General features: G+C 41.5%; 1 protein-coding gene across 1 annotated transcript in view; it reads right to left on the minus strand.

Moving 5' to 3' along the window:
* The window catches only part of LOC121367586 (cytospin-A-like), a 33,823-nt gene that overhangs the window by 13,855 nt on the left and 6,880 nt on the right, over positions 1 to 13,088 (minus strand). Inside the window, exons 2-4 of the mRNA XM_041491857.1 lie at positions 6,032 to 8,855; positions 4,982 to 5,111; positions 3,751 to 3,867 (exon numbers count right to left, since the gene is read on the minus strand). Coding sequence (XP_041347791.1) covers positions 3,751 to 3,867; positions 4,982 to 5,111; positions 6,032 to 8,847 — 3,063 coding nt within the window. The 5' untranslated portion in view covers positions 8,848 to 8,855. The remainder of the gene's footprint in view (positions 1 to 3,750; positions 3,868 to 4,981; positions 5,112 to 6,031; positions 8,856 to 13,088) is intronic.

The raw sequence follows: 13,088 nt of genomic DNA on the forward strand, positions 1-13,088 counted from the left end.
CCACTTGATTGATTGAGGAGATGACAGCCGGGATAAAGTCTGATAGGACATTGGAGACCAATGGAATATGTCATGCACGGAACTGCAGAGGCACATCATGCACCAAGTCGTACAGGAAAAACGTCCGCCGCAGAAGACTGCTGGAGTGTGCCGCCCTGTCGATTGATGGAAGCCGCCACGGTCATACTGTCTGTGGCCACCATAAGAGTCTCTCTAATCAACTGTTGACGCCAGAAGGATGACGTATAGCACGGCTGCTTCTGGAGACGACAGCCCGGACAATGTCTGGTCATTGAGGTGACGCATCGGTGAACAGACGATGAGTCGCCTGGAATGGCCACAGAAACTCCGACGAAGACGTTCGCCTGGCGTTGCCGCCATCAGGGACTGGACTGCAGGGCGACTGGTAACCAGATCAGCAAATAGTACTGAATGCATGGATTCATAAACAACTGGATACAGCTAAGCTGGAGTCTACCTCTAAGCATCAAATCTTGTGCCGACATCAAATTTACTCTTGCAATGAAACAGTAGTAGAGTGATACAGGAACCAGGACATCGGAAACAGTGTTCCCGTGAAACAGTCAAGAGCCACCGACAGCATAGCGACCCGTTACGCCATATGCCCGATGTATGTGGAAGTGAAGCAACGCAAACAGCAACCGGCTAAAATCCACGGCCGTCACACCACCCGGTGCATGCCATCAGCAGAGACAATCTAGACATCATCGGTCAGAAAAGCTGGTGGTAACAAAGTGAACGTCAGCGAGTTGATAAGCCGCAATGAACTGTAGTAAAATGATCACGGTAAAAAACCCGTACCACGTGATGGCAACTGGATGACTTCCGGAACCAGCGGAAGTAGCGACTGTCTTGCATCGCCACCAGATATAGTGAACGATCTGCCGAATATCGCTGAACTTTCCTTGAGCAACAGATGGACCGATGCACGGGGTCCCAACACAAGTTACCAACCCGGAACGCTTGTAATGTCGAACCCCTTCACGGCAAACAGCTTGGATTTAGACCACAGGTCTGCCAAGATGTCCGGCTTGTGTTGAAAGTCAAGAATGGATCGCTTCAGGCAAGCCGGTTGACGATAGTGTGCAACTGTAGGGGACATCGACGTCACGAAAGATGTAAGGCAGACCAACAGCGAAGCCGACAGCTGGAACAAGGCATATCATCTGGCATCCTGCACGTAAGGAGCTATGATCACCAGGAAAACATCAAATAGAACAGCATGTACAAACATCTACGCTGAACTGAAGCCATTGACTGGATGTGCCGATCTGTAAGTTCTAGGAAGACGTCTGGTCATCCAAGGCCGGCGCCACACTGTTGAAGGATAGGTTGAAGACAGGATACATTCGTTGTGACGAATGGGGAACGCCACAAATGAAGCCGACTCATGGAAACCGCGACATCGGATTAGTCATCAAAATGGAAACCTTCTAGAATGGTGCCACTGGATGGTGCAATGACGAAAACATCTCATACACCGCAGCGAGACAATCCCTCAAAGCCACGTGGTTCACTGCGCCGACGCATCATCTGGAAAATCGATCAGTAACCTGGCACAGACAATTCAATCCGATGTACTGGCTGCAATCGGTGTGGACGGTCCGATATACTGACTGCAAACGGAAACACAGACCGTGGACGGTCCCATCAGGAGCTGGTGTAAACCCTGAATGCCGGATCAGCTGCTGACCGGTGCGGATGGTCCGATGTACTGACTGCAAATGGAGACACGGACCAGCAGGAGCCGGTGGAACCCTGGATGCTGTACCACTTCGATCGATCACGGGACGATGATACCGAACGGTGAGCCGATGATGCAATCTTCCATTTCGTTACAGGGCTCCGTCTGCTTGCTGGAAGAAGCGATCTGCACGGGGCCGTGTAAACTGACGGGGGGGGGGGGCCTGTGGCAGCCAACGATCGAATGACGACATCTGCCGGTGGAACCTCCGTGGTGATCATTGGAACCGGACCTTTCTTGGCTGGAACCGGTGGATGGGCCAGTGACTGTAGCATCTCATATATGACAGCCAGACAGTCCCTCAGTGACAGGTGGTCCGCCACATCCAGATCTTCCAGCACCACAGGAACCAATACATCATCAGAAAAGTCACTTAGCACCCGTGAACAGGCAACCCGGTCGCTCTGGTCATGGCCCAATGGAGACCCGGACCGTGGATGGTCCCGTCTGGATACCGGAGAACCTGACCGTGGGCGGTCCCGTGTGGATACCATGGACCATGCACCCACCGATAATCGTCGTGGAGGAACCGATGGAGCCACTGGATTCCGTGGTGAATAGCTTCAGCTTCGACTACTACAGTGATCCTTGGACCCTCGTGCCCGCACTGTTGAAGATGGGTCAGAAACGGCGATCCGAAGATGATGGACGTTTTGATGAAGAAATACCCTTCTCGGCCCGCTTACTAGAACCCACTGGCACCCCTGAAGACTGGCTGGCCGCCGCTGGTGACTTATGTGGAGCCGTAGGTCCTGGAGTTGTACTAGGTACCGCTTCGATGAAAAGGGGGAGCTAGAACCAGACCCCTCCCCTGCAGGTTAAGGATCCGCCCTGGAAACAACCGCCGACATCGTTGTACAATATCAGCGTGTCCGCTACCAAGTCAGCTATGGAAGACACCATAGATCCCGCCGGTGGAGAGTCAGTCTTTTTGGATCAGGTTGACAACATTTTCAAGTAGACTGCAAACTCCTACTCTGACAGCTGAAAGCAAACATCACATCTAGTCTCCGAAGAGCAGGGCACTTTACACAAGGGACACAGGTCATGTGGATCGTCTCTAGACGAAAACGTCCGGCAACGAGTACAGGATATTTGTCGAGAAGCACAAACATCAGACATAAGAACAATTTCTACAAAGAGAAATAATATAAAATCATCCGACCAGTATAGTGAAGAGAAAAAGAAGGAAGCTATAGTCACATGACCGGAACTACAAGGCAGCATGCTGTAGAAGATTTAGGCCATCCCATTATCTGTTGGGATGATCGGACCAGTCCACTTGCGTGGGGGGGAAATGCACTTGTTTTGAGGACAGGTAATATTGAAAAGAAATTATTTTATTGTTTTAACAGTTATGGGAGGTCCCCATGTGAATATTTTTATTGTTTTTGGTAGTCTAGGTGTATCGCCAATTTGGGACAATAATATACAATAATAAACGACTGTTTAGCTGTTTAGCTGTGTTCAGCTCTATAACTTTCCACCGCATTAATGTTTTGTGCATATCTTGTTTTGTTGTATTTCATTATATTACATGTAATTATATATATATATATATATATATATATATATATATATATAAAATCCCTTGGCAAATACTGTTTTTTAAAAGTTATAAAATAATGTTGAAACTAAATGATCGACAGGGTCGTGCTTATTTTCTGTTTACTGCCACTGGCCTATATATTCAGCTTGACCCAACCTCCACCAAAACTACCCCTGCCCACTACTGCCCCGGTCGGGCTGCTGGTGCTCTCTTGCCAGTATGGGCGGTCCCTTCTCCCACCCACGGTGCACCCCAACCCTTTTCCTGTACTGGACAGAGAAGCCGGCTACAACAGCTTGCTCTGAATGTGCGGTTTATGTACGGACGAAGGTCGGAACTTGGTCTAAAAACAAGGGGTGCGGTTTATACACCAGTGCATGTAGTAGGCCTGAAAATATGGTATTTCTTTTGTGGCAATCGTTGAGTAAACACTAACCTTGTCCTCTGATGTCAGCTCCTTGTATGGGATCTTGTGAGGAATGTAGCTGTGGAAGATAGCGCAGAACGCCAAGCCATCGTTCCAGCTGCTGCTGAAGTTGGTGATGTCCACACCCTGAAATCATAACACACTGCTAGAAAGAGCTCACTTCTATTGAATGCAGTTACTAGACGGATATATTTAAGATTGTTTTATCACATGACGAAAATACCTAAAAATTTGCTTTAATTTCCTTTCAATTTCATTCAAGCCAAGATTAGTGCTTGATAAACCATTTAATATGCCATATTATTACCCATATGGTTAAAAATAGTTTGGTACATATCAACATGATACGTCCCACTAGAATGCCAAGTGGGACGTAACACTTTATATCATATGAAAGTAAACATCATAACTGTCTTGAATATGTAAAATTTAGACATGTGCACTACACCAGGGAGACTCTGTAAGGATTGTTTCGCCAAAAAATAAAAACAATTGTGACAGATGTGACATTGTTTTTTTTTCAATATCTTTATTAAAATTCCACAACGATAAAAATCTTTACCATAGACATAGAAACCTTCATACCCTTGTAACTTGTGCATAAAAAATTTGGTCAGTCACGTTTTTATAATACAAGTTTATTTTTCTCTAAAAGTTGTAACGTTAAAAACAAAACCTCATATATTTTCCTACTTCTTTATCTGCTTTGAAAGATGGTGAATTTAATTTTAAAGAATGTCATGTGAAATTGATGAAATTAAAAAAAAAAAAATTGTGACAGACATGTCATGTCCATCACATTACGGTATCTTGATTGATTAATTATTGATTATTAAATTATATCAACAGTCTATTTATTTTCTCTGCATATCACTGTATAACAACCTAGTGACCTAACAAAATAATTCTTGTGACATAAAATAGCAGTTTATAGGTTGCATCCAAATCATGTCACATCCATCACATTCATTAATATTTAAATTTATCCAAAAATACAAGTACAAATTTTTTTTTTCTTGGGTGAAGAAAACATCACTTATATGGTTTCGATTAATACAAAATCATTGAAAATGTAAAAAAAAAGTACACACAAGTTTCAAAATGTCACATCCGTCATAACAAATACACCATGAAATGCCCCTAGACTAAATTCAACAAAGCAGATGTGAGTCCTTTAAATACAACCTGATGATCTTTGTGTATGAAAAGATGAGACAAGACGAAGTTAAGACTGACATACACTGTACATGACAGTCTTCTGCTGACACCACTTGAGGAGAGCGTTTCTCTTCGTTCCTCCCATCTGCTTAGCCAGTGCGGCCAGTGGATCCCTCATACTGTCCTTCCGATCAGCTTCAGAACCCAAGTGACTACACAATGTAACAGTAGTCAATTACAAATACAATACCTGGATAAAATTGTAAGCCTACAATTCTGTTAAGTCTTAAATGGCTTGCCATATACAAAACCATTGAAATTGACAAGCATTACAACACGAAAACATTTCTACCATTTCCAGTTAAATGTAACATATTCTGAAGAACAGTTGGATGATTTAATTATTAATTAATCTGCAATAATACACGTACCAATTTCTGGAAATGAAAATAAATCAACATTTTTGTTTAATGTCAATGTTAATTTTTAAACTATGGGTGTTTGGTGTCTAACATATTAGACACTTTGTCATGAGTAAGAGAGAGAGGAAACATGTTGCTATTACATACATGAAGACCACTTCTATCGATAAAGCAGGGATCTTTTATATGCACTTTCCCATACAGGATAGTACATACCACAGCCTTTGACGTACCAGTTGTAAGGCATATGGTTAACATGCGCTAAAATCCAAGTCTATAGAGGGCAATTGATCTCGCCACCCATCGCACCTCAGATAAGCATTCTACTGGTCACCGACCTAAATCCCACTTCACAATTTATAAACAAGATGCATGTACACATTATTCTTTACAGTCATTTCTATAATTCTAATACTGAACAGCAATGTAATTTGTAATTTGTTTCCTGGCTTGAAAAAAGGTAGTTTTACTTAAAAGGATAAAAACAAACATGGAAACTATCAGAAACTATGACTTTTCAAGAAATTTTCAGATATTCTTTCTCTCAATATTCCAGCAGTCAGAAAATTTTAAAAATCATGTACGAAAAAATAAAACAATGTTGAGCAATGAAACATACATGACAAAAAATATGAATAGTGCCTCCCTAATTCTCATTTGTGAAATAGGCTTAAATTACTTTAATAGGGAAAAATAAACCATGCATTTACTTGGGACCACTGTTTCTTCTTGGCGTTTCTCTTCTTTGAAGTATGGACGAAATAGCAGGTGAAACTTTGAGGTCACTCGACCTTTCAAACGAATGTGATGTTTTCTTTGTCTCAACTGGAGAAAGACTGTCAGGAAAGCACAAACCCGGTGATGAATGTCTCTGGAGAGGAGAAGACTTCTCGGCTGGTTTTCGCAACAAGGATCGAAGTTGAAACTCTGGCTGAGGACTAGTAGCAGCATCACAAGGACTGTGCTGCGGTGACACGGCCGATGCTGATGATTTCAGAAGCTCCTGCACTGCACTTAGTGAGTCATCAATGTCAGCAGATAGGGAGTTCCTGGGGGAATTGTTGTGGCTTGTGTGAATAGACGAACATGCACTTTTCTTTTCAATCTGCTCCTCGAGAGACTGAATAAGAGTCTTCACTGACAGACTCTGACTCTTTGCATCCAGTCGCTGTGTCTCTCTAAGAACAGAAAGTTCCTTGTCCACCGTTGACAGAACCTTCCCTTTCAACTCGGCCGATGTCAGAATCTTGCTCCTGCTGTCCTTCTGACATCTAAGAATCTCCAGTTCATCGTGCTGTTTGGCCAGCTTGTTTTCCAGACTGTGAATGGTTTCCTTGAGTGATGTATTCTCTGAAATCATCTGCTCCATGCTCTGCTGCGTCTCGGTGCGGAAATCATTGGCAATCACCACCGCCACCTGGAGATCCTTCTGGAACTGCCGCCAGTCCTCGTACTCGTCTTGGTATTTTGATTTGAATTCCACCAACTGGTTCTCTGCTTCGGCCTTCTGCTCTCTCGCAGACCTGAGCTCGTCCTGCAGGGAGGCTATAGTCATGGCATTGGTTTTGTTCTGTTGCACATAATGATCACAGTCCTGCTCTAGCTGGTCAATGTGCTCCCGAAGGATTTGTATTTCTCGCTTCATCTCACTGCTGTCTGCCTCGTGCTTCTCCACTTTATATTCAAGACTAGTAATCTGCATCTTGGCATTGTTCTTTGTAGCCTTAATTTCCTCATCGCGGCACAGAAGCATTTCCTTGAGTTTTGCCACCTCACACTGACTGTGTGCCAGAGATTCCTGAACATTAGCCAGATTTTCTTCAGCCTGAGCCTTTTCTTGTCTGACATTCACCAACAGTGCCTCCAAGTCGGTCTTCTCCTCGGCCTTGTGCAACTGCTGCAGGTCCTGGAATTTGGCTTTTTCGTTCTCAAGGAGTGTCTTCAGATGATTTATGTCAATATGCTGATTCGCTATGAGTTCCTTCATCTCACTCTTGTGCTGGTCACTCAGCTCTTTCTCGGCAGAGTAACTGTTCAACTGACACTCGAACAGATGCAGCTTGTCCCTCAATGCATCTACCACATCCTGACTCTCACAAAAATCTACATCCACGGTATGAAGATGGTTAGCAAGCTCCGTCTGTTTTCTGATCATTTCCTCCTTTTCCTCTTGAGCACTCTTCAACAGGTCCAGAAGATGGACCTCGCGGTCCGACTTGTCAGGCAAACTGCCACTCAACATCAAGCACTTTAGCTGTTCAACCTGAATTCTGGAGTTGGACAGCTTCTGTGTTTGTGTGCACAGGGATTCGAGAAGAACAGACTTTTCGTCAGTCAGTCTCTCATTTTCGTCTGTCAGCTCATTGACAGCATCCTGCAGGTCTCCCAGCTCCTGCAGTGTGGCCTGCAGCTCCTCCGTCGTACTGTAGTTGGTTTCCTCCATCCGCAGAATACGCTCCGTCAGACAGGCCACAGAGATCTCACTCAGACCATCGCTGTCTCGACTTTTACAGCTCTGCTTGTCCCAGTTGGACGGGTCGAGGGAAAGCACTGATGGGTGATCTGGAGTTCCACAAAGGTCACCAAGCGACAGACTCGTTTCCGATGGAGTCACAGATGCAGACCTATCTGTGGTTCCATATCTGTTACCCAGACTATCACAGCTGACACTGGTTGGGAGGTGACTGTCTGATCCAGTCCCTGACCGAGAGGAGCTCCCGCACTTTTTTAACAACGAAAGCTTCTCGGTATCGGTTATTGGCTCAATTGGGATTCCCAGTTCATCAAGCTGTTCTCGTAACTTTCTGTTCTGACTCCGCAGAAGATCCAACTCGTCGTCATTTTCCTTCTCCTTGTCCTTGAAAGCCTTAATTTCATACTTGTACATTTCGATATCAGCTTTGCGATTCTCCGTTATTTTTGTCAGCTCAGAAATTCTAGCTTCTAGATTTTTCTTGTCCTTTTCGAAATTTGCCAGCAACTCTGCATTGTAGGCCATCACATCAGCAGGTGCAGATGTGCGTTTTCGCGTAAACTTATCCTTGCTGACATTCTGAGAGCTCTGGGCACGCTTCATTGCCTGTGACTTGTTGCTGAGGTACTGCCCTTTGGAAGTGGAAGCAGCACCACCAGAAGTTGTCGCTCCAGTCTTGTCTATAGACTGAGTGCTGGAAGCTTTTCTCATGGAAGACGTAACCTTGGGAACTTTAGGCTTGACGAAAGTAATATTTTTCTCCAGAGGTTTTTCCCGTAAGACTACAGCACTCTTGGCACTGCTTTTTCTGAAAATCTCTGATGTGCTGCCTTTAGGGCCAGCAGATGACATAATTTTCTTCTTTGCCAGGCCAGAGCTTGATGACAAATTTTCCTGACTTTTACTCAAATATGCCGTTTTCAAGACATTTTTCGAATTCCCTCCAGAACTTAGAGCTGCAGAGTCTGAATTGGATACTTTCATGCTTGATTGTTCTGGCACATTGCATGTATCTGATGATGATTTTTGCACGGATGTCTTTGCTTTCTTCATGTTGAAGTCTGAAAGTAGTAAATATTAATGGATGACATTAGATATAAAATGTGGCAATCAATTGAAATTATACAGTAGAAATAATTACATGTGGCAGGCCTAAGAATTTCAAATTTCATGGACAACACTTTTTCGGTTCCGTGCCTTGTGATCATGGGAACCCACCGAAACTGTTTTTAGGTTCCATTAAAACAACTCATAGGAATCCATTTTTAATACCACTGATTTAAATTATTATCACAAAATTCAGTGCAAAGAGACACATTTTCAAAGTCAATATAAAGTTGATTTTCTACACGCCCTCTCATTATACACATGCTATTGTGATTTTGACAGCTAAATAATAACAAAAATAGTTTAGGCCTACGTCGTTTTCTCCCATAATGAAACTACAGGAAATAGTGGTGCCTATTCAATTACCACCTTTAGTACTCAAGCACACGTGTGAAGTTGACTTTTTTCGACATCAGTGATAGTAGTCAAAAGTTAAATATTTTCTACAAAATTATATTTGACTTTAAATACTATTTTTTGAGCCCTATATTTAAGAGATACACTACAGTAGTGCCAGTAATTTTGGTTCAAATGTGTCACACATTTGATTGACCGCGTGTTTGAACTTTGATTCGGGTTTACGTGAACCAGAACACTGAGAATATTCAGTTAACACAGCAATCCAAATTAGGTCTTGTGATTGTGTCAAACACACTTGTTAAGGCCAAACTTTACCTTTACGTAATGTAGTATATATTTGTTTGTTTATTATGCATGCACGTCTTTGTTTACGTGTGACGTCATGGTAATTCCGTTACGTCATTCTTTAGGTCACATTAATTTTTGTCTTTTCAAAAGATGTTTGTTAATTCCAAAAGAATGTGGTACGCCGACAAATACGGTATGTATTACTATTTATAACTTAGTTTAAAATGTTTAAATAAAATATTGCTTAGTCTTATATTAAGGCGAAATAAGCCTATACATATATATACATGTATATGTATTAAATGGTATATGTATTAAATGGTATATGTATATAAATGTACATGTATATAAATGGTAGGCGCATTGTATTACTTATATTATACTTATTATATACATGTATATATGTATTATACACGTGCTAAGGGTAGATTATTGTTTCATTTGATAGTTGCGACATGCATGCATTGGATGTTTGTAATGTCATAGATGTTATGTTGGCTCCTAACAAATACTATGTTTGTATAAATCAATAATAGGCTATCTATAGTATATTTTGTATATTTCAGTCAATCTGTTGCTTTCGGCAAATAAAGTTTTCCGAATTAAGGCTCAGTATTGATGTTCAAATGACGTCCCACAACACTCTCCAGTAGTGTGATAATAGAAACATAATTTAATATATATTTATATTATTTTCGTTGAATAGTCATACTCGATTTAATAATCATGGGAAAAAAAAATTCAGTTCTGTGATTTTACCGACACGGCACCGAAACAATGGTTACCATGAAATCCAAAGGCCTGATGTGGTTTGATTTTCACTTGTGACACTGATACATAAATGTACCTGTATATACTATGAAGAAGTTCATTTCCAAAACACACCATAAGCCAATTTGCAGACTTTTTAGTTAACAGTGAAGGTATATTGATATTAGTACATCAGAATACAACAATAAAGTTTTCATCAAAACACAATTTATGCCCATTGAACAGGGTATTAAAACTGTGCTTCCTGTGATATATACGAAAATGGATATATATCATATTTTGAAAATGAACTCTTCACATATTTACTTAGCACGGGAATAACTTTAGCGTCTTAAAGAAGCAACCATTCCTGCAATTTGTGGATGCCTGATACATCCCTTATAATTCTGAGAATTTTGCGATGGCAGTCAAGAGCCATTGCAACCAATTTTACCATGGCAATTAAAAAAGGGTACACACTAGTACTACAGGTACAAAGAGAAGTATGTATATGATCCATTGAAGTGAATATATCTGTTAAGGCCAAACATTACATTTACGTAATGTACATATTTGTTTGTTTACTTTGCATGCACGTCTTTGTTTACGTTTATGACGTCATGGTAATTCTGTTACGTCATTCTTTAGGCAACGTTAATTTCTGTCTTTCCAAAAGATGTTTGTTAATTCCAAAAGAATGTGGTACGCCGACAAATACGTCAATCTGTTGCTGTCGGCAAATAAAGTTTTCCGAATTAAAGCTCAGCATTGATGTTCAAATGACATCCCACATCATTGACGTATTTCGGCTTGCTTGGTTTTGGAGAAATCTGATTTGACTGCTTTGAATATGGAAGAAACCGAAATAGATACCTCTGAACTGGAAGGTAGAAGATTGGCTGCTCCTGTAATAGAAGAAACTGACTCGATGGTTTCAGGAGGCAGGATCAAGACACTTTCCAGAAAGGGACTGCTATATACAAGGGAAAATATGGATAAACAATTGTCAAATCTATTCTGGAACTTGAAGCGCAAGTCAGAAAATATCGAGAAACTAAAGGCCGACAACACAGCTCCTAGAAACATTCAGCTTGAATATGCTAAATGGTTGGAAATGTATGAAGAGTTCATTAAGGTGAACGAGGAATATTGTACACTTCTATCAGCAGACAAGAAAGAAGTATATCTGGTTAATAGCTGGGAGGAGAAAGACACTTACTTGAAGACCTTTAAGGTGTCTTATGAGGGCTGGTATTCGCATGCGCATTCACAAGAAAAACAGAGAAGTTTGGGCAGTGTTGGATCACGAATAAGTTGTAGCAGTACAGTATCATCAGCACAACTGAAGGGTGAACAAGAAAAGGTAGAACTTGAGGCTATGAAAATTTCTTTGAAGAAGAAACAAGAACTAGAATTAAAAAAACTGATTTTAAGGCAAGAAGAAGAACTGAATTTGAACACTAAAATGGCAATAGTTGAAGCCAAGAATGAAGTGTTAAATAGATTTGTGTGTCAAAATGATTACTTGAGTTCTAGACATAGCCAGTCAAGTATTAGTCCGTCAGTACTAAACTTAAATGCCGCCCATTTTGTCCCTGCTAGTAAGAATAATGATGTCACAAATGTTATGTCTAATGTACATGCAGCCACTACTTCTCAATGTAATGAAATTGTAGGTTGTGGTTCTTGGCTTCAATTACACACTGACACCACTTCTCACAGTAATGAAATTATGAGAGGCAGTACTGGGGTGAACATAGGTACTACATTTCAGAATAGTTTAGTGACTAAGGGCGATGCAAGACCGCATGTTCGTCCTGCATTTCAAAGTACTGAAATAACAAATTGCAACGCAAGTTTATGCTTAGAATCTACATCGCAAAAAGATTCTGGTACAGGGTGTCAAATAGGAAATATTGCAAGTCAGAATGTTGATACTAGAAATGGGATCGGGTTTCAGAATATTGAAATGAATGATCAGAATAGGTCTGTAAATGTCAGAAATGTAGGTCATGATCCATGTCAAAGCTTGTTAATGCATGTGTGTCCTGTTAATAGTGAATCTCTTTCAGGTGATACTGCTGACTATTTCCACAGCAATAGGGCTGACATCCCAGCTGATAATAATATTTTGTCTGTAGTCCGCCAGTTGAAGAAACCAACTGCAGAAATTAAAAGATCTGGGGGAGATCCAATGGAATACCGAAAATTCATTCGTCAGTTTAACATTAAAGTGGTAATGAACTCTGATAGTGATGATGAATGAATGAGTTTCTTGGAGCAATTTACTGTTGGTGAAGCTAATCGTATTGTCTCTGGATTTAGCCATCTTCCAGCGGAACAGGGATACCCTGCAGCTCTCAAGGAGTTGGAAACGCGATATGGAGATGCACAGCTCATGGCTAGTGCATTTATTAAACGAGAATTGGGTTGGCCGATTGTGCGTGCAGACAACGCCAAGGCCCTTGATGACTTTTCCATTCTGTTGGTAGAGTGTGAAAATGCTGTGAAGAGTATCCAGGCAGTTAAAGTACTCGAGTACCCAGACAATATAAAACGACTAGTGAGTAAGTTGCCATTTTATCTACATGATAAATGGAGGAACATAGTTCAACACACTGCCAGAAAAGGAGACACTGTAGAGTTTCATCAGTTGGTGGAGCTTGTAAGAGATGAAGCACGAAAGGCAAATGATCCAATTTATGGGAAGGATGCTTTGATCTTGGAGCACAAAGCACATGATGGAAAACGACAACCTTCTAAGAAACCTGGAACAAATCGTACAAGGG

The sequence above is a fragment of the Gigantopelta aegis genome, chromosome 3 (genome assembly GCF_016097555.1).
Source record: "Gigantopelta aegis isolate Gae_Host chromosome 3, Gae_host_genome, whole genome shotgun sequence".
Classification (NCBI taxonomy): Eukaryota; Metazoa; Mollusca; class Gastropoda; order Neomphalida; family Peltospiridae; genus Gigantopelta; species Gigantopelta aegis.